The sequence below is a fragment of the Pyrgilauda ruficollis genome, unplaced genomic scaffold (assembly GCF_017590135.1).
Source record: "Pyrgilauda ruficollis isolate IOZ18807 unplaced genomic scaffold, ASM1759013v1 scaffold202, whole genome shotgun sequence".
Classification (NCBI taxonomy): Eukaryota; Metazoa; Chordata; class Aves; order Passeriformes; family Passeridae; genus Pyrgilauda; species Pyrgilauda ruficollis.
Genome location: NW_024519430.1, coordinates 417,188 through 441,783, shown reverse-complemented (window position 1 = coordinate 441,783; position 24,596 = coordinate 417,188). Strand labels below are relative to the sequence as shown.

Here is a 24,596-nt window from a genome sequence, read left to right as displayed (position 1 = left end):
GAACTCTTATTTCTGAGAGACATGGAGCTTTCAAATTTATCTTTTCTGAATTTGTTCAATTATTCATTCTTCCAGACAGCCACAAGCGCAAACTTATTCCAGGCTGGTTGTATTTGCACAGAAAACCATGCTGAAGTTTTTGTTGGCAACAATGTTCCATACCAGGTATATCAAATCTTTATGGAATTGTAGATTAAATCTTGATTTTTAAATGAAGGATATAATTTTAACAGATTTTATTGCTTGACTTTCCAAGTTCCTTATAAAAAAAATCCATCATTGTGTCACACAGAAAGATGTAAGAACCCCAGTGAAGCAGGAACAGTCAGATGCAAGGAAAAGGATTGCAGCCTTGATAATTTATTATACCTAGCTCTACAGTTGTTAGATTTTGCTCACTCAAATATAATTCAGAATTTATATATTGTATTGCCATAAAGTATGATAATAATTACAAAATATGATAATATTTTATAGACAGGAAACCACAATAGTAAAACAAAGTGACTTTAAAACATAAGGAAAAAAAATATTAATATGTTTATTTCTGACAGCATGCTATTTCTGCTATTGCTACTCATCAGATGGACTCAGCTGAGCAGAGAATTTGGAAAAGCACATTTCAATAACGAAATGTACTGCTTGTTAACACTTCAGGTGCTGCCCATCCTTACTATTGCACAAGAACTTGTGTCAGAAAATAAAACAAAATCCTCACATCCAGCACTGTTCACCAAACAGTCAAATTTGTAAATGTCCAGAAATCAAACTACCATTGACTGTGTTCTTCATTCAGGCACCATCTAACATAGCTCCTAAAAAAGCACTTTCCCCCCACTACCCGAACCAAGGAGACACACTGTTTCTTATAAATACTTGATCTCATTATTTCTAGCTCATGAAGTAAAATAATGGATTCAAATGTAATGAAGTGGGGTGGTGCTGATTGCCAGAAGCATTACCTTCAACATTTACCTCTGCCAGGGTTTGGCTCTTCCAACATGGAAGTCTGTGTAAAGCTCAACTGAAAAGAAGGAGTGTGTGAAATTTCAAGTCTATGCATTCCCTGGATTTGTTGATAGAAACAATAAAATGGAGGTAAAAGCCTTCAGAAAGCATTCTTCACATGCCAGCAAACAAGTGTGACAACATCATGTAAACCAGCCACTCAGAGACATAAAAATAATCAGAAAAGAGTAAATAAAAAAGGAGAAAAACAGATTCATTACAATTTTCAAAACATCCACAGTTTCTGACATTTCAGGGGATCAGTTAGGGATCTTGAGAGATTAAATGATTCACTCAGGCTACCAGGGCCACAGAAATAGATCCACCGAACTGAAACAATGACTGATTAATTTCTAGGTAGTCTATTTAAAAGGGATCAGTGTCAGTCAATCTTAGTTTATGACAACTTCTTGGCATGTCAGAAATCTCCCCCCATAAGGGAAGAAATTATCTTAATGGTTTTTCAAATCACATCATGGGGATTCTGGTAAGTTTCCATACAACTTAACGAAAAATATGCAATTTTGCAAGCAGTTGTTCTGCTGAGAGGCTGCTATCTTAGCCAGTCTAGTACTATGAAATTGGAGGTGCAAAATTGCTTAAGGCTACAATAATACTACTGAGTAATTTTTTGGCAATTGTCTTTCTTTTCACAGGTTCCCTTGTAATTTACTCCTGAAATCAACATCTCTTTATTCCTTACCATGATTACTGATGCATGAATAGTAAGACACAAGGAGATAAGCCTGTCCTTGCTTAGTCTTACAATCACAGTTGGCTTAGGAAAGAGAAAACACTCCTGGAGGTCTGGATAAAAGGATTTCCTTAGGCTTCAGTAAATATTTTTCTGGACAAAGTAGCGACGTCTATAAAGGTGGTTCTTTTTAAATGTAACATTTAACCAGATGCCTTTCAGTCCTTAGTGAAATACTGCAATGTGTCCTCACTGCTATCACTTTATCAAGGCTGCACAGTTTGCATGAGGGGCAGTAGTTACCTGTGGCACTCCTGCAGTGTCAGTTAACAATTATCCTCTATCTTTCCATGCACAGCTGGCTGGTTTTCTACTTTGGTATTTCCTCCTGGGCAATATCTGATACCTCCTTAGACTTCATCAATTCTTTTTGACTCTCTCTGCAGCACCCAGCTGGTAAACTTTTACTGTTTCTACAGAGTATGTGAGGATCTCAGGATACTTTAGGAGCTTCTCCAACTCAGAAACCTTCACAGCCCTGCCAAGCTCATATAGCATTATGTGCTTTTTGGAGATGCAGAATGTACAGTGTGTCCCATAGGAACAGTTATTTGAGTGCCCTATCCCTGCATTACAGTTTGCAAAATACATGCAATAAAAATTATTTTAATAAAAGAAGTAGTAGCACTTTAAGGTCTGAGATAAACACAGTTGTTTTCCTTTGCTTGTGCTTATTAATTGCTAACTTTGTGCTGGCTAACATACAGAAGTGTGGTTGTCTAAAGACAAGACTCAGACCTTCACAGAGCTCGTTTCCTATGCTATTTCCTCTCTAAAGGAGATGGCCAGGCCATCACCAAACAATGCCTCAAGAATCAGTGAATGAGGCAGATAGACTCAGCCTTTGGACAGGGTCAGCACTCTTTTCACACAATATTTCCAACAATCCATCTTTTAAATGAAGGTGCAGAAAAATTGCCCATCTCCCTGTGATGAATTGGGAAAAGGTCAAATCCTTGAGTCCCCAGTCAGTTCTTAGACAGCAATGTCCCTGGAAATGTCAGTCTTTTGGACTAAGTATCAGCTACTGACTCAAACACAGCATAATTTGGCATTGTATTTGTGGTGTGCTGAGAGTTAAAACAAGTGATAATTAGTCACTTTCATTGTTATTTCCAAATATTTTCCAAAATTAATATTGTAGTAAAGTGTTTCGAAAACAAGCGTAGGACAGCTTACCTAGATGAAAGCATAATAAAAATAGTAACAATTAGGCAAATATGACCCTAACTTTTTTGCTGCACTGGACATTAACTGTAATACAATAAATCTGCTCACTCTATTTCCTCTATTAGTGATAATAGCAAATACAATACCCTCATTTCCTCATTGCTGATGACAGCATTGCTGGGCTCTTTTGACTGTAACTCTTCTTCAATATCTGTGCTGCAAGAGGAACCTTGTACTCAGTGGAAAACAGATCTCAAAAAATGTTTTTGAAAAAACAATTTTGAATCAAGGCACTGATAAATCAGATTAGTGTGATAATAAGTCCCACTCTGTTACCCTCCCCAATAACAAGAAAAAATAGTTTAAAATCTGTCTACAACAAACATGAAAAGCAATCAAATGTAAGCTTGCAATATTATGAACTGACTCATTAAGAATGCCTTCATCCTCTAAGCAGATTATCCTGTGTATGGAACCATTACTGATCATTGCTCTGGCAATACACCCAGTTCAGGGAAGAATGAAAGTAATTTACCTGCAAAACACATCCTGATAGCAATCCAACCATCAGTCCTTGCCTGCCTTCACTGTATTATAAGATACAATGCAAACAAACAATAGATTCTCCCCTTATTTCACTCTTCCTCTGTGTCTGACACTCTGCCTTGTTACACAGAGTTTATTGTATGTGTGAGGCATGTTTATTATGGAAGTCCTTTTTAAAAATATTTCTAGAATCTCTTTATTCTGCAGTCTAATACAACCACTATCAAAGTAGTGTCTCTGCTATTTCAAGAAGCTTTGAGCCTGTAAAAAGGGCAATGGCCAAAGGGGACCATGCTTTCAGGGAATACAGTACAAAATCATAATCCTTAGCAAATTCCTTGTCTTATAGTACCAAGCATTGGTCTTCAGCAACAACCACATAGTTAAAGACATACTGAATCTGGTCTAAACCTGCAAGATTCTGAAATTCCACTTTCAAGCAAACATACAGAACACTTGACAGAAGAATTTTACATTGCCCTTTCTTTCCCCATCAGAAAAGCAGGGGTTGGGGGGTAGTCTTAGATCAGAACAGTGGCTGCTCCTTAACTTCCTCCTTGTGGATAAAAACACTTCTACCAGGAGCAGACTCAGAAAGCCACTGTCTACTGTCAGAGGGAGGATGGAAAACACTCAGGATTCATCAGTGAAGGGGGAGAAACTGAAGGTACAAATGCCTCTTCTATTGAAAAGAAAATCCTTTGTAAAATCTTCTAAAGAGAGGAAGTCAATGTTCTTCCATATGTTCAATCAAGCATAGTATTTTTCTTCCTACATAGAGTATTCCCAAACTTTGCTACTATTTTAGACAAGTTTTTCCTCTTTTGTAATACCTAGGCATCCCTGCCATTCTCTTCTGTTAATTTTGACTTCATTTTCTACAGAACTGATCTCCATGTTTCTTCCCAATTCTTATCCTTTTTTATGGTGTGCCTTTTTAGGCTTGTTAAGTATATATTGAAAATGTAACACATTCACCTTGTTCAAAATTTCAGAAACCTGTGACAATTACACCTCAAGTAAGTTCACCTTGTAGCTGGTGGCTAAAACTAAAATACATTCGTTGTCTCTATCTCCAGCAAGAACTAACTCGATGACTGTATAGAAAAAAGGAAACCTCTGCATAATCTTTATCTCTTGCACGCTTTTCTTTGAATGCCAAACCCCCCCAATATCTAAATAAATTCCCTTGAGTCTTGTCCTGTCTTTAGAAGTCTGATTAGCTCATTTGGCCTCAGCTTTAATTGTCAGACACACCAGTAACTCAGATATTGTAAATGTGCTTGCAAGCTGCATATTCATAAGTAGGTTCTTACCTACTAACATACAGTTCATTATTTGACTGATTAAAATTCCATGAAATTGATAGAAACTTTTAATCTAAATTTTCTCTCTCACATCTGCAAGTTGCTTAAGTGCCTCCAGGCTTTGGCACCATACCTGACAGTTCAGCATGCTCCCTGTTATTTAAGATGACAAGGATCTGAACAGAAGTGCAGATCTATAATGAAGCTTGAAGCAGTAGAAAATTTAAATTAAAAAATAGAAAAGGAGCGAGTCCCACATATAACTTCAGGAAAATATTCCTATCTAGACAAGATAATGGGCCATCTAAGAAAATAAGTTACTGTAAAATTTGATGGGAAATTAATTTAGAGACTGATGGATGTATATGTATGTATATGTATATGTATGTATATGTATGGATGTACATATAGTACATATACTAGTAACTATCCTAAATACAAAAACTAAAATTTATACTTAATTTATACTTAATTTCAAATTTAAATATATTGAGAAGAGTACTTTAATCCCCAAGCAGAAAGTATTCCAAAGTATACACTAATGCAGAATAGGTAAGAAGGAACAGAATTATTTTTAGCAACAAATATAAGATTTAAAAAGTACACATTAAAAAAAAAAAAAAAAAAAACCAGTGTAATTTTATAAAGTTTAACCAGCTAAACAATAGATGTATGTTCCTCTCCTAAAAAAGAGTACAGTATTCCTTTTGTGACCAATCTTTTGAGGACAACTTGGACACCAAAATATCAACAACTCATTCTTCAAGACAACCAGTGAAGATCTGGCCTCATCTGCATGCAGAAACTCACTTATTAAAAAACAAACAAACAAAAAAAAACCAAAACAAAAATCAAACAACAAAAAAAATCAACACAAAAACCCAAAAACAAAACAAAACAAAAAAACCCAAACGAAAACAACAAAACTGCTACTAGAATAAGTGTGCAAGAAGACCACACTGCATGCAGCTCATTCCCTGAGAAAAATTCCAATAGTGTTCCAAGAAAAACTGCCCTCAAATGCCTCCTCTTTAGGCATGAAACTCATTCATGGAAACATGAAATTCCATCTCATCTCCCTGTGCTGTCAGATAGCAACAAAACCTCTCCACCTGTTTTGAACATCCCAGCAGAAGAGCTAAAGGGATGAACATTGGTTTGACCTAGTTTTGTATAAGCCTTTTATGAATGAAGCTATCTCCCAGCTTGAAGAAGAGCTAAAGAATAATGGAAAAGGCAAAAATGGAGAAGAGAGGAAAAAAATGTAATGTGCTCCTTCTATGGGCAAATACAGTCACTGGCTGGGAACTCCAGATCAGATATAAATAACAAAAAAAGGAAAATCATGAAAAAAGACAAAATTAATGTGGAGGTCTACACAAAAATACTAGTTTTGTTATTTTCTCTGATCTTGGGATTACAGATGTCTGATATATTTATGATGGATTTGTGACATGAAGATTCAGATTAAACTTCTGTGTGACATTCTGGCTGCTTGATTAATTCTTGGTAAGCCAGTTAGAGCTGGGTGCACAGGTATTCAGGTATCACAAACTCCAGACAGACCCAGAAGCTTTATTGATTAGTCTGTTACTTAGTCCATTTGCTTTAACAGTTTCAAAGGAAATTGAATAAAAATGCTTATGTGCTTTTAAAATGCCAGTCTACACTTATTAAATTCTTTAGAAGTGTCTCATAAAAATCTTTGCTATATGAAGACGTAATACCTCCTCATTAATGATCCACTGCAAGGACAGATCCATGACTATAGCTACAGCCCTGAACAGGGGCCTTATAGAACATTTAGCTCAATAGAGGTCACCAAAAGGAAGGCTGGATGCTGCTTTTCCAAAGTGCAATTTATAAAAATTACATACATCAAAAAAGCCTGTTGTGGGGCCTGAAGGGTATTCACTGGCATTGCCTATTGTACAAATTGTACAAATATTTGGTTTTAAGAATGATCTGTGGATACATTTCATTTTATTTTGAAAAGATTATTCTACTACAGCAGCATTTTCCAGTTTCTAACAATAACTCCTGTCCTGCTCACAAACACCATTCTGTCAAGTTTATAGCCCAAATCTATCAGAGTACTTCAGCAGGGCTGCAAAGCTGGGAACTGCCACTTCCACAGCTTTTCCAGCTTCAGCTTAGATGTCTGGTGTCAGCTATAAGAGCAGAAGTGAATACAGCTCATCCTAGTTAGGGATCTACTACAAGGAACCTTAGAAATCCTGAGTATTGCTTATATAAAAATCAGCTTTTTAATTTTCATACATCACTGTTCCATTGATTTCAGCCAGGCTATTACAGCTAATAGAAGCTGAAGATTTTTCTTTTGTTCTGGCTTTAAAATAACATGTTTCAGCAGAACTTAATAATAATTTTTTTGTAAAAGAATGTTAAATAACGTAGAGCCATTTTAACTGGCGCACTTCAACAGAAAGAAAAAAATTAGTAATAAAATAATAATATGAGCCAATTTTAAAAGTTTATACAAATGTATTATGATGTGCTGTAAAATACATAATTTAAATTTGTTTGGATGAGAGTGATACTGTAGACATCGCATCATTCGAAGGGACCATGAAGCGAACATGCATGGTCTTGCAATATATGCATTTAGTGTTGTGAACACCAGTTCTCACATCTTATTTAGTGTGAACAAGCTCACAAATAATACCAATAGGGGCTTTTCACACTGAGGTATTTTGTTATCATCCCAGGCAAACATGCCCAGATTGTCCTGCTCCTTCTAATGAACAGAATTACTGCTGTAACCAGTAATCTCTTCATCTCATCTCTGGATACCTTCTGCAGAGGCCAGTAATCACCACCAGTCCATTTCTGAGGACAGCTCCTTTGACACTGAGTTTCCATGGATGGCCTGGATAGAACCTGCCTCACCACTAACATCCCTCAAATGAGCCCTGCAGGCTGACCTCTCTTTTCTCTTGTCACCTCTCTTCTGTACTGGAAGTGAACAGTACTAACACACTGGACAATGGGCAAATTAATTTCTTAAGTATTTCCCCAGCATCTGATTGCTGGTTTGGAGAATATCTGGTGTGAAATCAGATGGAAGATCCACAAGTGACTAAGAAGCACAGAAAATGTACAGAAATACTGTATGTAGACATTGGAAGCCTTCCTCAAGAATCTGTATGCCTTTCTCTAACTAATAGAATGTGAAATTATTATATAAAAAATCCAGTGTTTGAAAAGCACAAAACATAAAGAGGAAGAAGGTATATTAGAAACTGCAAAAGCTACTGGCAACAATTATTGTTCTGCTCTCTCTCAACAGTACTGTCATTGTGATTGAAGTGGAATTCTTCAAAGTGTCACTGATTACCTTAAAAATGATTGGTATGGAATTAATTGTCGGATGAAACCTGTGCACACTGCCTCTTTCACACACAAGTATTTATTGAGCAACCATGGATGAAAAATAAGTTGCTGAGCATGAAATGCCAGAAAATACTCACAGAAACTGCCTCCAGGATTTGTTTGACAGCATCAGCAGCATCTCTTTCACTGTAGTACCCCTTTTCCACAATCCTACAGAAAAAACCAACACAATTAAGCACCAAGGTGAATAAATAGTGAAGGTAGATGCTGCTTTTCAAAAATGAGGTAGCAAGCAATCAAATTTAAATATGACCAGGACAGTGGAATGTCCCCAAGAGACTAGAAAATAGCCCTTTTGCAATTTAAGTTACCCTTGATTTCCAGTTAAATGAAATACAGGAGGTAAGATATCAACTGGATAAGATGCTCATAATATATGTACATGTTTAATTCAAAGTTTTTGAAACTTTCTGACACTCAAGGAAACTGAATTACTGAAAGACAAAACTATTCAACATGTAGGAACTGTTTTTTTAACTTTTATATTTAACTTAAGACCTTCCTCCCCAGTTAGTTAGTTAGTTAGTAGACAGATAGATAGTTAGTTATAAAACAAAAGAATTATGCTATGCCCAAACAGATCTGAATTATTAAAGGGAAAAGGTTGGTGTAAAACTTTACTAGTTTCAAGTTATTCCTCAAGTGTGATGGGCTGAACAACTGTCTTTTTTTCCCTCAGTAGAAAGCTGGGGGTGCTATATGCAAAGATATACAAGTTTTTTTACAACTAAAGCTCTTTTTTCTTTCAGAAAAGCTACCTTTTCTTACATTGCCAGCAGTAGACACAGGTTTGCACAATGATGTAGAAGCAGTTAATAAAAGAAGGATCTATCATTAAGATATCCTAATACTCTATTTAAAACACTCAACAGTGTTTTTACTAATGCTTTTAACTGAGCATAGTATTTGTGAACTACAATAATTGTCCCTCAGAAAGTTACCTTAAAGGTCAGATTTGTGATCTGAAGTCTTGATATTTTTAGTGTATTAATTTTTCAGAGCCCAAGAAAACATAGACAGATGTTGTCTAGAAACTGAACCTGTGGTGTCTACAAGACATGTTATAAAGTGATGTTCTGCAAACAGACAATCCGGTTCTATAAAACGATATCCTAAAATCCCCATGAAGCAGAACGGCAAGGAACTTTTAATGTCTGAGGTCACTGGAAAGACCTTCTGCCTCAAGATCCATAAAAAGGCTCTGCTGGTGGCAGGAAGACTACCCTTCTTCCTCCCCACTACTCCTGCTCTGCACTTTTTATCACTTCCTTTCTCTGAAATAACAAACTAATGTTGAGTTACCATCAGTGCAGCTCCTCACAGCTTCACAAAACTGACAGGAAAGGTGTGAGTAACTACATATGAAAAGCATTACTTTATACTCATTAGAGCATAAAGTGATTAGAAGTAAGAAAAAATGCAAAGATAGCCCTCCACCAGAAGCAGAGGCAACTGGCATGGCACTGTGGGAAGCAGTCTACACAGGGATATTCCCAACCAGCTGCCATTACTTGACCTTTACACTCATTGTGTTCACAGATCACTGAGTCTACTCATGTGGCAGCAATAACAGCAAGTAATCCTTCTCAAGCAGCTCTTCTATTTCATCATTATTTCTTTGCTGCATAATTGCTTGGGAATATTTCTAGAAGCTTGTTTGGTTTGGGCTCTTTGGGTTTTTTGGCAACCCTTTAGCTGTCATGCCATAGGCACTGCTTTAACACCTTTGCTTTTTTTGTGCCTTCAGCCCTTCTCCTATTTTGGTCATCTGTTTACACCATTAGGGAGAGTTTTACTGGAACTTATCACCATAAGGGGAAAACAAAGCAAATCTTACTCACTGAGACATTATATTAGGCTTTTATCCTGAAGTATAGGAAAGAGGTTGCAAAAACCTAAAAATTATGCAATAAAATACTACATTATACTTGAAGTCTAGATTACTCCTTAGCCATTTCAGGCTGAATTATCCTCTTGTGTTGAATTACATTGTGAGACTTGAGGCCCATTAATGCTCTTGCATTCATTGCCCCAAATATACTGTCTTTGCTTTCTCCTCCTTTTTGATTCAAATGAAGTATTTAGTGTCAGCCAGATGTGCCTGTCTGTAGCATCCACCCTGCCCCAGGCACTGAGTCCACCAGGTGCAGAATGACCTTGTGCACCTGGCTTCAGAAATGCATGAGGCGGGTTCGAAGGCTTAAACAGTATTTAGAATACTCTGTTTTTCCAATACATCTCAGAACAAGATCAGAGAAATAAGAAGTAATGCAGTTACAATTCAATTTACATTTCTCCTTTAATCCAAAAATATTCTCTATTTACAGTATGGTACTTCTATTTCTATTTTTTTGAAACACATAAACCAGAGGAATGAAAAAAAAACCCAAACAAAACCCTTTAAGGAAGTCTATGGCTTTGTATTTTCCTCCACTCATCAAAATCAAAGACAACAGGAGCTTCCTGTAAATGCCCAGCCAATGTTAATTACCTGACCACTGGAAACAAGGGAAAAATCAAAGAGACACTCAAGGCTATCCTCTTGACCTCAAGATGAGTCCACGCTGACTTAGACAATGCTGGTGAGGATAGCATGCTGCTCTCATTATTTATATTAAACACACAGAAAGAAAACAAAAAGACCTTGTAGATGAAGCCTTGTAATTTGCACTTTAAAATAAATAAATGTTATCAAGTGTGGGCCCATATTTTTGGAAAGCAATAAGAAACAACTGTAGAAATATTGTGCAATGCACTGGATCCACTTGCCAGTGCTATGGGTGAACAATATGCACTAGCCAATTACAGATTATGTCATACAGAATTATCTTTCATCTTTTTATTAAAAATTGGCTCACTCGCAATTTTTCATTCATAACAATTACCTTTCCAGTTTTCCAGAACTCTAGAATTCAGACTTATTGAGAATAGAAACCTTACTCTTAATTAATAATAATATAGTAAATAGAAAACCTAATATTCTGTGACAGCAATGATGAAAATTTCTTTCTAAAGATGAAAATTTATTTCTAATGGTACACTGCTTTAGGACTATAACCTGGCTATTAGGCAGTAAGGAAGAGTATTGAAAGAAGATTATCCTGTAGTTTAGGTCATATAGTAATGCTGGGGGATCATTTGCATATTTATTTTTTGCATCCTCCCTGAGATAGTTTATATAAGACAAATGGTAGGTGTACCAGTAAGACTCCTACCTGAGACCAATGTGTCTTCTTTAAAAGGATTTTTCAAATTCAGCCTGGAGATTAACAATTACTCATTGCCCTTTTTTCTATAATGGGAAGGAAACCTGCAGAAATATCTTATTTCACTATTACTGAAGGAAACCCCAACTATTTACACCTAGTTTACAGGATGATATTTGACAAAATCATGGGCGAAGGAAGATTAAGCCTTTGCTGAAAGGATAGAAAGATAGGAAGAGCAGCAATAAGGAACTAATTAAATATTTTCTTTGATACACAGATGAACAAGCCAGGTAGGCCAAGAAGGTGCTGGAGAGAAAAACTATGAGGAAGAGAGCAGGGAACTGCTTTAAACCAGAAAAAGTGGGTGGAAAAACACTTAATTTGGTGCTGCAAGCATCCAGGAAATTTAAGAACTTCAAAATGGAGACATTCTAGACTGAGCAAAAATGCAGTGCCTGTTTGTGTACGATCCCTTTTTCATGGTTATGCATACACATTTATTGACATATACTGATCCAATTTTTACACTCTTATATATCAAGGCACATATTTAGCAGAATGGCTACTAGATGAACAGCAAGCCAGAGCTCTCCCAAAGCACCACCTGACTCAATCTTGTCTTTCCAAGCATGTCATCATATTTGAGACAAATCTGCCTCCTTCTATATAGAAGAGCAGGGAAATACTTCCCAGAGCCCCTGCTCACCACCCTCTCCCAGTGCCAGCAGAGATGGAGATGTCCTTTGGAAAAAGGCTGAGTCCCATGGTGCTGAGACACATCCCTGCCTGCCTGCAGGGCTTGGGCACCCCACAGAAATCTGTGTTATTTTGCTCTTTCAGCTGCTGCTGCTGCCCAGAGGTGGAAGAGCCTTGACAGGTAATGGGGTTATAACAGATTTAGCAGTGCGAAAACCACCCCAGCATCACACAGCCCAGCAAGCATGTGGAAATGGCATAATGTGTTTGTGGGGAGGCATACACTGATGTTTTGGCAGCTTCCATCATCAAACACATGTATGTGTTCAAGTGTTGCATAATTTGCAGTAATCCTTGCAAGATTCCAACTGGCCTTTCCAGCATTTCTGTTCCCTTGTGAGCACTGGGAGTTTTTTTGCAGTATAAATTCTTTAGTTTTGCAGACAGTTTTCAGTGTAGCCTCAGTACCATGGAATTGCAGCTCTTACTATTTTTTTAATTGTATTTCCATATTGCATGTCTTCATGAGCATCTACATCTGCAGATAAATAAACTCCTACCAGCATTCACCCCATCCCTGCAGCCTCCAGTGTAATATGGGAAAATATGCAATGGATTTTACTCCTTTTGGGACATTCTTCCTGCTGCTGGGCTTTTCTTCACTGTATCTGTGTGAAGCCATGGAAAGCAGTGGGCCATCCCAGTAAGGAGAGGGAGGTAGTGGCCACACCTGCTCTGCAGAAATTTTATTAGGGGAAAAATTTTATTACTGGTAGGGCAGTCTGGCTAGGCTAAACACATGGGACCTGAAAATCAAGGAGGAAAGAGATGGGGAATCCCAATGCATCATTTTAGAATCAATTTTCAGAGGAGTATTAAAATTATATTGATATACAATTTTACACTTGGCTAGAACACTTTTCTGAGGATTAACAACAAGCACATCAGGCAAGTGAAAATAATCAGTCTCCTAAAGGAACAACCAAGTGAACATTTCATCAAAGAAGGAAATGACTAGGTTTGGGGTTTGATTTTTCAAAGAGTAACAAAAATGGGGGCGAAATATTTCCAAGTCCAGCAAGTGAAACAGAGCTTGCACAGCTGCACTGGTAGAAAAAGAAATCAAAACCACCCAGGAACCTGCTTTGAGCAAGGAGAGGACTCATCCAATGACAGGGGATGCTAGACTGGGCTAGTCACTGGCAGCACACACCTCTTTTGTGCAAGGCTGACAGTGCCTTAAATTCCCAGTCAGTGTTTGCTGCTGCTGTTGTTATAGTGACAGCTCTCAGCTAAAAGTGAGGAAAGGTGAACACCCTTCCCCCCTCCACAGAACTACTCCAGGCCTCTCACTATGGCAATGCCTGAAACTTCCAGTTGAGACCACTGTCCCTGAGACCAAAGCCTCTTTCTCTTTTATTTTTCATTGGTATTGGAATTGGTATTGGTACAATGAATATTCCTGCATTTTTAAACTCAACATGCACTCATGGCTCCTGCTGATCAAGAAAATTTGAAACCTCTACAATTTTAAAAACTTATTTTCTCCTCCCCCATGCTCTATATGCGCTAGTTCTCTTATTCTTAGCTTTTTTTCTCTGCTTCCCTCACATGTGGGCCACCTCACCCATCCTCCAGTCTTGCCTAAAATGTGAGCAGGTAAAGTCTGTTGCTTTCTTACCTTAATTCATATTAGCAAATGCACTTATTTTTATGCTAATTATCTAAACAGTTACTCTAAAAGTTGCAATATTTAGCAATTATTTAATGTTGCTGCTATAAATACTATTTCTCCAAAATGTGGAGTTGGTAGCATTTGAGTATTAGCTGAATTTAGAAACATATCATGTGGCTTGCAAAAGTCCTGCTAAACCAACTTGGCCATCTAAGACAGTAAAAATTATTATACTTTATCAGTTCCCAACATTATTTTGCTTTCTTTAAGCATTGCCTGTATGTGCCTTGCAGACCATCTTTTATAACTACTGTGACATTAAAAAAAGACATGACTCTTTCTAGGGTAATTTTCATTCTGCTTCTAGCTGGCTTTTACCCAAAACCCTTGCGCCATATCTTAGCTGTGGATTGTGTCATGCTACTTCATCTACAGTCTCAGGCAAGACAATGCTTGAGACATATACAAGTTCTATTCCAATGCCAGTATGTGCTAACCATTTAAAAAATTGTTTGGTTCTATACAATAAATGTTAATTTATCTAAAATACTTTTGTTGTCATGGAGATTTTTTTCCTGCAACTCCTCAATTCTTATGCAAATTCTTGTACTCAAAATGAAATTAGAAGATTTCTACAAGATAAAGTGAGACTAAAAACTAGCAGAAACAGGAAAAGAAAATTACATCACTCTATTCAATAACAAGATGGTTTCCACAAGGGTCATTTTCTCAATGAATGATTCACAGATCTATTCGTTCTTGTCTGTATTGAGGTGATTGCAATTCCTAGTTGATCTGATGCATTTGTTTAGTTAAAAAAAAAGGTTTCCTGCATAAATATGCATGCATTTTTCATACCACAAAATTGAGGAATAATAAATATTTTAACAAGTAGCTCTGATTCAGAATCTCCCTTATTCTACAACCATGTTCATACTCCAGAGCAGACTAGCTGTTACTGTCTCTAATGACTCAAACTGCCAGTCTGTCATCTGAAAAAAAGATAATGGGATATACTGACCTGGGTTTGGATCTGATTCCCTGTGAAACAAACTAGAAGTTTTTCTTCAGTACTGTGTTTAGAAATGAAATTCAGCACTGCAGTCATTCAGGAAAACTATTTTTCCTCCATTGTTATTATGCAAGACTCATTCTCTGATAAATGTGGCATGCAGGAGAATTTAGAGAAAGATTACATATTTCTTATAGCTCATACTAGGATTTGTTTCCCCCTCTTTAACTTTCTACTTCCAACTCAGCTTTACTATTGCACCCACAGAATTAGACAAGTTCACGTTTCAGGAGCTTGAACTCAGAAGATATTTTTAAAAATAATAGTCTTTGCTTCTAGAAGTCGTGAAGCCACAGTGCTCATGAACTGGCTGCAAGCTTCCCCTCTCAAAAGTTTCTGTGTAACGGGCTATGTGAGGCAATACAGCAAAGGGAATTACTAAAGCACGTCACAACTCCTGCCTGCTGAGAGGGGGTGAAGAGAGAAATCCCTGAAGGCTTACAAAAGAGACAGTGGCCTGGGGAGGGGAAAAGAGCAGCACTGAAGGCACCAATGAAGCTGCCTGACAACAAGTGCTGGGGCTTTAATTGGGTTTCTCTGACTAGTTAGGGGTCCCATGATATGGGAAAGATGTAGGAATGGGGAGGATTTTCAATAGACAGAAACTGAAACATAGAAAACATAATGGGGGACAAAAGATTGCAGCGGCAAAGAAAAGAGAGTCTTTCACAATCCTCTGCATGCGAGCTTTCTATAAAATTTGCTTTAAAGAATAAAGTAATCACGATCTCTCTACCTACTGGGGACAAGGCAAACAAATACTGGCTGAATTTACAGAAGAAAAGTTTTTCCTAATATTGACACTGAATATAATTACCAGTCTGGAGAGTCACTGGAATAGCTTACACATAAGACTACAAAGGTATTTAAGAAACAAAAGCCAAAACATGGATGCCCAAGGGTGGTGGAAAGATCCTACCCGAGTTCAGGTGACCCATCTAGCCACTCCACCCCTCCATGCCAAACCAGAGCAGCTGTAGCTGCCATGACATTTTAAACAAGTTGCCCTGGAGCTCACTCTGGAACATCGCCTACTTCCCAGCAAGAGTGAACAGCTAACCATCAAACGCTGGAACTGGGCACAGCTTGCAAAACTCAGACTGTGCTTATATTCCTCTATGTCACAATTCCCAGGAACATTCACATTATCATTATTCAGTTCAGGATTATTTCAGGTTCAGTTCTTCCAGACCTTCTTTTGTGGCCCTGGCACCTCTTATAGTGCACAGGTCTGTGACACATTCCTTGCAATTGTGACTAAAAGTTAACATTGAACTGAGAAGTACACTACCTAAAACATATTTGCTTTCCAGGCTTTCATTAAAAATCTCCTTAATTATCATCTAGGAAAAGCATTTCAGTGGTCTGAATATTTAGGAAAACTGTACTTCTTCCTAAAATATTTTTACTTCACTTTACACTCTTGTCATAATGTCCATAGCAAAAAAGCAATTAAATCAAAAATGTACAAAGCGTACACATTTTAAATTATTTTATAAATCCGGGAGAGGTGTTGAATCAATGCAAAGACACATCAATACACTTGGGTCAGTCAGGGACTTTCTGTATGTACATATATATGTAAAGTACAGTTATATAGTCTGTAGGTATATATACCTCAACACTGTCAAAACCTGTCTGCATTTCAATCAAATAAGAAGCTGAAATTTGTTAATAACTAAGGAATTCAGCTAAGCCTCAATCAACTTTCTAATTAGTTTAGCAGATTAATTTAACTCACCTAGTTTGTCTGCCATACAGACAATGTATATCTATATTATAATGCTGAAGCTGTGGTAGAAAACTGTGAATACATCTGTCAGAGGAGCTATAATCTCAAGAACCTTCTGTATTAAAAATATCTACCAAAATAAAGAGCTTCACAGGCACTGATACGTGCAATTTACAAAGGGCTTTCCCAGTTTCCAGAGTAACAGAAAATTAGGCACTGACCACCAAAAAAAAAGGTGTAAAAGCATTATTACAGCTCTGTATGAGAACAAAATACCAAATTACATTGGAAAGACTACAAATGAGCATTAATGCACGTCTTTATTCTGAAATTACTTGGTTTTATCATTACTGAAGCTAAATTCAAGAGAAACTAAATGAGTTACTAAGATATCAAAGAGCACTTTGTTATCAGAGTTCTGTATCTTGACTCCAGCTTCAGAGAACAGGCATAGTTGGTGTAGTCAAGTCACCAACCTCTTTCTATTTTTTGCCAGTCCTGAGTGAGGGATCTGTAACACGGTCCCATGAAGCAGGGAGTCTAAAGTACTTCTCCAACCCCTGTTCAGAAGACAGACAAACTGCCATGACATAATGAGATCAGGGCACTGAAGCAAACAGAAGGTGCTATTCTGACACTACCTCATAAAAGACTCTCACTTTAGTGACTGATTAATTCCTTAAATATTTTTGACCTCCCTTAGCAATTTTAGTTTCCAAAAGCATAAACAGAAAGGTGCTCCTAAATCCTGGGAAAGCTTTGCTGTATTTTATCCATAAGAAGCAATCATTCTCACACCTCTTAACAAGTCAACTTATTTAGAATAATTAATATTTTTGTTAATGTATACTATATAAAAGAAGAGAACATGTATTTGAACCCACAGATCACAGGAAATTACATGAAACTTGAAATGGAAGTGAGTCAAGAGACTGTCAGCTGCAAGTGCTATTTTTAGACATTGTTTGGTGCACTCAATAATAACATGAAAGAAGAAACAGAAAAGCCTATGGTCAAGATGCCAAAGTGAAAACACGAATATATGGATTGACATTTGTATCCGAAGTGGAAAAAACCAAAACTATTCTTAGCAACCTGCAGGTATTCTGATTAAAAAGAAGTTAAAGTAGAGTTGAATTTTTTTGCTGAAATTCATATTTGAAAAAGAGATATACTGGTGATACAGCTGGAAGACAATAGATATGAATAAAATCTGAATGCAAAAAACCCCAACTTGAACAAAAGGTAGCCCATAAAAGACAAGATATCAGATTGTGCTTTTGGGCTTACCATTACTGGAACGCAGAGCCTTATCAGAAGATTGTCCCTCGGGGCTCTGTCAAAAACTGCCAGTTTAAATGCACTTCAACCATGCCTGTCTGTTTTAGACATGCAGAAATGAAGAGCAGGGCCAAGCAAATGTGAGAAATATGTCCCAGCACTAAGCTGGAGATGCAGCACCTATAAAGAACTTTAATACCAGTTAATTTAGACCTGCTGCATTTTTCTCTCTATTCTGGTAAATTCCTCCACCAGTCTGCCACTTTCTTTGTCATTCTTTGCCATAGGCTCTTTGTCACTTCTCATTTGCTGGTTGGTAAAAATCATCATGTACGTTGGCAATAAATATTCTAATTTACACAAACATCTCCAGTTTTGAGTTTGTATTTGGAGTGGTACGTAGGGTATGACCCACAACGTGATTTATGAAGTCTGAGAAACAGTTTTCTTTTTAAAAATACAGCCAAAATCAATCTGATTTGAACTGTATTAACTCAGGTGTCAAACTGATATATTACTTTGCATTTGTCTCCCTTTAGGTAACACAATTGAAAAATTGTCATAATGACAGTTCATTTTAGCAATAACGTGGATGATTTGACAGTAATGTTAAATATGGTGAAAGAAAACAATCATTTCATTATCCAGAACTTTTAGTTAGAATGGCATGAAACCAGCGGCACATCAACAATGCTAATAGGATTCTAGAAGACTAATTGGATCTTGGATATTTATAAAATCATCTTCATGATAAGAGGGATGTTTACATGGAAGAACTTACTCTTTTGCAGCTCAAATACTATTCAGAAGAAGAATGGACATCTGGGATGGGAGAAAATTGGAGCAATAAAACAGTTGATACAAAAAGTAGCAGCATTTTACAAGATTTAGCAGTAACAGAAATTAAGATGTTTGCAGCCAGGAGGGCAGCACTGCTTTTGTAACAGGCCCAGCTGTGTCATTTGCTGACAGCTGATTAGAAAGAGGGATAAGAGTAACTCCTCCAGAGTACAAAAGTTGCTTTGCTGTCTGTGTAGGGGCGGTGGTTTACAAATAAGGAACATAAGGTATTCCACACCCTGGAGGTGGTGCCAGGCCACACTAGGGTCCTGCTTGTCCACACAGGGTCCCACCTTGAGGACAACCATGGGGTGGATCTCAAGACCTGGTCACAGCTGTCCCTCCACATCTGACACAGCTCTTCTGCTCAGGAGGAGATATTCGAGGTCATTGTCTTTCTCCTGCGATGGGAATCATATAAGCACAGAAAAAGGCATGCACAAGGTCTCTCTGTCAGTCATAACATTTCCTTCATGCATAATAAAAAGATGTAAGGAAAAGATTACTCATGAGAGGGGAATCTGCCCTAAGGCAGAAACCTAAATTTACCCTCCCTAAAACTCAGAGGGCAGCCATTGTACAGAACAATGCAAGTACTAATCCTTTAGCCCAGCTTAAAGAGGAGAAACAGCTAATATTTAACTGGAGTCACTAATGCAAAACATCTTGGCTGCATATTTCTGCTTAATTATTTTTAGTTTAAGGTTGAAGAGTGAAGTAATATTCCTAGCTTAAGAGCTGAAAACAATTTAATATGTTTTTTTGTTTCATTGCTTGTTGGTTCTTTTTCCAAATCACAGAGGTCTGTATTGACAAAATTTCCAGTTCTGTTGTGCATGGGGCAAAGGAGGATGCAGAGTTCAGATCTCCACAGTATCGGTACTCACCTATAGCATCACAAGGGGGCTCTGCAATTCTACTGAGTGATTTTGCTTCTAGTCAGAATGCCACACAGCTGGTCCCAGCTATCCAAATTACTGGATCAAGCATCCAATCTTTTTGAAAAGATCAATCGGACAGTTCAAATCCCATAGTCACTAACAAGTATAGATTAGAGAATGTTGAAACTGTCAGTATATTAAATCAAGGTTTCACCAAATAATGCAGTTGCCCATCCTGGATCCCATGAAATCTTTTCTCTTCAGTTCTTCCGCCAGACAGATGGTTGCTGCTCAGGAACCAGCTGCTTCACTGGATTTTTTGTGTTTTGCATTTGCAAGATCTCATCAAACGCTCCTGTAGAGTATCCAGCCCCCCTGAAAAAGACCTAATCTGAAATCCATGTGGATATATAAAGGGCTACATGAAAGGTAATGCACTTTGACCAGGGTCGTCTCCAGCTCAAGACTGGGACCCCACTGGTACTTTAATTTGCAGCATGTCTTTCCTCATTCTTCTGGTTCAGTACTGAGAGAGTAATCATCCTTCTTCTGTTGAACTTAGGAGTCATAGGAGCAGTTGCTTTTGTTGTTCTTGTTTAGAAATAGTTCCTGTCAAGCTGAAGGTATGACCATGGCATAAAAAAACAAGTATGCTTTTGTTTTTTCAAGTGGCAGATACTTTCAGACTGAATATTTGATGTGTATTTTTGTAATATTCCTCTATGATACTAAACTTTAATTACAGAACAAGGAATATCAAATAACCTGTCTTTATGTGAGCTTGAAATCACTAACACCAGTAAATTAACTCATTTACTCAAACCAGTATAAAATGCTTTCTTTATCCTCTCTTGCTCTAAAAAACCCAAATCCCTACCAATAAAATATCATCCCAACACTATTACAGAATCATCTCACTTTAGGCATATGCATTTACTCCAGAAGCATGTGCAGCCTCATGAGTAAAACCTTCAGAACTCAACAGCTGTCTTGAAGAACCTTTGTAGCAAAACCAGATGTTTGATAAACACAGTGAATACCAAAGAGAATATCTTTCCTGTTAGTCTGCTTACAAAATTTTTATTTGATATAACAGTATCCTCCTGGCAGGCTGATTGCCATCTAATCTGTTTTATGATGACCTGTCAATGAGATTTTGCCAGTTTTTCCCATCTTTTGTCTGCTCTAACACACTCAATGCTGTGTGTGTGCTGAGCACCTTTCTTCAACATTTACTGGCCAATTCCTCCATTTTCAATTATTTTTTTTTTCCTGTTGGAACTCAGGACATCTCTCTGGATGCTCTGGATGGCTCAAAGCCCTGGCAGGGGCTCAGAGACCCTGGTAGGAAGCCAAAGACACCTGGAAATTTGATCTCAACCCATGGAGGAAATTACCAACTTTGTATGAAGAATTACAGGTCACAAAAAGTTTAAGTAGCATAGCAGTAGCAATCACAGGGTGGAGGAAAAAATTTTGGAGCACTGTACAGGTGGGTTTTGGACCTTGTACAGGGGGATTTGGAACTCTGTACATGGGGGTCAGGGGTTCCAAGATGGAGGGATTTGGGCGTGCCCTGTCCTTCTTCTTTCTTCTCCCTGGCATCCATGTTCAGGATAATGCTGGCATTCATAGATTGGTTTAGCGTGGAAAGTCACTGTCTAACATAGGTGATAGGTATTGGAACATAACTGTAAACATGGTATACGTAGTTTTTAGTATAAAAGATAGCACCAGTTTGAGAGGGGGGGAAAGTGCACTTGGCTGTCCTGCTGAACAGACCTCGGCTGGGCAAAGAGAAAATATTGTAGATAAGAATTAATAAACAAGATTGAAGACCAAAAAACCTGAGAGTCCAGACTCGTCCTTCAAAAGTGCGGCCACCCAGAACCACTTTTCCCATATCGGGGCAGAGACAAATAACAGTGAACCCCGATATTTCCCAAAAAGTCTCATGGCAATTACATTTCCAAAGGCACTTTTAGGATATTTGCTGCAGATATTTATTCATGTGAATGCTGGTAAAGCAATTCCAGTAATTACTAACACAGGGTTTACATACAGAGAAGAAATTTGAACTCTAACCTCCTTGGGGAAGGAAGGTGCTGGAAGAGTATGTACAGGTAACTTACCTGTCAAATAATTCTCCACCAGTGACCAGTTCCAGAACAAGACTGATTTCTGTAGGGGTCTCAAATATCTCCTTCAGTTTTATCTGGTAAAAGAATGCAGAAAGTATTTCTTTTGCTTGTTTGTCTCCTTGCAGAGCACTTCTGAAGGTCAACAGTAGAACACAGAACACAGCCGGGAGAGTTACCTGGTTCTCTCCCAGTTTTTTTTGCTAGCTTTTTTTCTTTTTTTGTACTCTTTTGGTTATTCTCGTACCTCAGTAACCTCTGTGAAATACAGGAATTTAAGAGGCCATCTGCCAATCTCTCAGAGAAACCAAAAAGTAGGACCTTTTGGTCTTTAAGTCTCCCAGGACTGAAAACACCAACTTCTACTTTCATTTGCAGAACTTCTTTCACAGAGTTTCTCACTCACTCTGTAAGAACATCATTGTTTTATCTTAAAATGGAAGTATAACTCAACAGATGTTCATAAAAAACTGCTAGCATGCCCACTAAGAGAGCCCGGAACTTTAATCCAGGTCTCTACAGACTGGTGAACCACAATAGTCATCTCTTACAAACAGAGTTTGAAAACAAGGAAAGAAATGTTGAGTGGAATAACATGGCTAAACTTACAATGTTAGGATGCGAAAGGCGAAGGAGAACTCCAATTTCAGTGCGGACAATTTTCTTGTCTATCTGGTTAAAAGTGGGGAGGGAAAAAGGGAAAAAATTATTTCCATGTTCAGCATAGAAACTTCTGGATGAATCACAGGATGCTATGTATGAATAGCACTTCCAGATCTCCCAGAAGAGTAAGGTAATGTGAGACATACAAGTCAAGCATACTGGAAAGAGAAATTTTCCACTAACACAAGATGGATACTATAACAGAGAAATGTCCAGCAAATGTCCCAGCAAAACATTACAAATATACATGTAAGTCACACAAGAAGTACAATACAGGAAAGATATCTGAAAAAGGTGAAAAAATTCCTATTTTTACTCAAGTTCTGACCTTGTCTATTGCTACTTATGTTTGTTGAGTTTATGCTAGCTTTCTTTTGACACACTGTCCAGCAGCTGTGCTGGAAAAGATTTCTGCATGAAGGATGTGCTCATCAAAGTAGTGTAACTTACTGCTTAGAACAAAAAAGTGGTGCAAAGACCAAACACCTCCAGCCACAGAGTATAAGGTTTAACCTCAGTTTGCTTCAACTATCTCTGACAGAATGATCTATTAATTCAAATTATTGGTTAAACCTCTGTGAAGATTACCCCTTCCCTTTTCAAACTGTAGTCTTCAACAATCACAACTTATGTTCTTGGGGGTCATCAGTCATTTCTCACAAGAAGTGTGGAGCTAGGGAGTATTTTGTTCAGGAAAGCAAACTGCAGCTCTTCTGGAACTAGAATGCTTAAGCAAGCAAGAGTGGAAAATGTTTGTAAATAAATTATGAATGCTTTTATGTTTCCAAGGCAATTAATACACTTATGAGGAAACTACCTGATTTGCAAATATTCTTCCAAACCCTAGAGAAGTCCTACATTGAGGTCTCAGGGGGTTCTGAAATGAATGAGTCAACAAATCGCTGTGGTTCAAAATAGATGCCATACATGGTGTCAAGCAGAACATTTTGAGAGGGACTTGTGCTGCTTTTTTTTTTTTTTTTTTTTTTTTTTTTTTTTTTTGTGAAGGCTTTTTATCAAAGTCAAATTCTGGTTTTGGCTTTTTACATCAGATGGGAAATGAATGGCAGTCATAATATATAAACCTTTAAGGAGGACATAAAATTACCTTCAAATTCTTAGTGAGGAAGACAAATGAGGGTTTTTTATTACCTGAAAGAAGAGAGCTACTTCTCAGTAATTAATTTTTTTCCAGCATCAACAAAATCCAAGTATCCATTGCATTCAGAACTACTGGATAGGCAGAATTTGATTCTCTCCTTGTGTTAATCAGGGACAATTCCAGCTTAGTAATGCCACAGTGGTGTAAATGAGTAGAGAACTAGAGTCCTCAGGGCTTTCTTAAAACTTACGGACATTCAATCTCTTTAATGCCTCTGCCGGGAAGCAAAATGAAGCAAGAAAAACCAACTTTGAACAAATTCAGTGCATGTAAGAAGGAAAAGAAATTAAACATTGAAAAGGAATGAAATATTGCATTACCTGAACATCTAATTGAAGGTAACCCATACGGCCAATAACAAAATCTTCAAGGATAAACACTTGCTCTGGGATCAAACCCAGGACCCTTTAAGCTTGTGACCAATGCACGCTTTATAAATGTTTTTGCTGTCTACTCCAAATGCAATTAACAAATTTCTTTTCCTGCTACATAAACACTGAGCAGCAGGTTTGAAGACAGGCTGCCGTGAACTTTTCCTAAAATGCTGCTAGCACCAGCCTGTGGTCTTGCTCAGTTTTAACATGTCCTTGGCATAAATTGGGGATACTTCAGTGAGTGCAAACATGCAGCAAAGGCCTCCAAAGGTCACTGTTGGGCAACAAAGGGCTTTTGATGATTTACACACTGTGACCGTTCCCACATGCTTTGCACCTCAGAAAAATTAATGTACAATTGTGCATGGACAGTGATATCCCCAGCAGAGCAGTTCAGACTGAAAAAATTACCTTATCCAAAGGCACTGCTACAGACTGAGCAACTCACAGTCTATTTCCTGCAGTTTTCAAAATGTTTGGGCACCAAGCATACCTGGGAGCAAGCATAGAAAAGGCTGCCCAAAATCTAAGGAGGACTTCTTTTGGCACTGAGTAGTTACAAGTGAGAAAGTACAGAGGCCTCTTCTCACCTTGCCTCTCACTTAATTAAGTCAAAACATGGACTAAGACTTAGTTTTAGGTGTTTGGTTTCATACACATTTACTCTCAAACTG

The 24,596-nt window shown here is 37.7% G+C and overlaps 1 protein-coding gene across 1 annotated transcript in view; it reads right to left on the bottom strand.

Moving 5' to 3' along the window:
- The window catches only part of CAMK4 (calcium/calmodulin dependent protein kinase IV), a 138,579-nt gene that overhangs the window by 37,791 nt on the left and 76,192 nt on the right, over positions 1-24,596 (bottom strand). The window contains exons 3-5 of the mRNA XM_041467198.1: positions 22,333-22,395; positions 21,718-21,800; positions 8,277-8,349 (exon numbers count right to left, since the gene is read on the bottom strand). Coding sequence (XP_041323132.1) covers positions 8,277-8,349; positions 21,718-21,800; positions 22,333-22,395 — 219 coding nt within the window. The remainder of the gene's footprint in view (positions 1-8,276; positions 8,350-21,717; positions 21,801-22,332; positions 22,396-24,596) is intronic.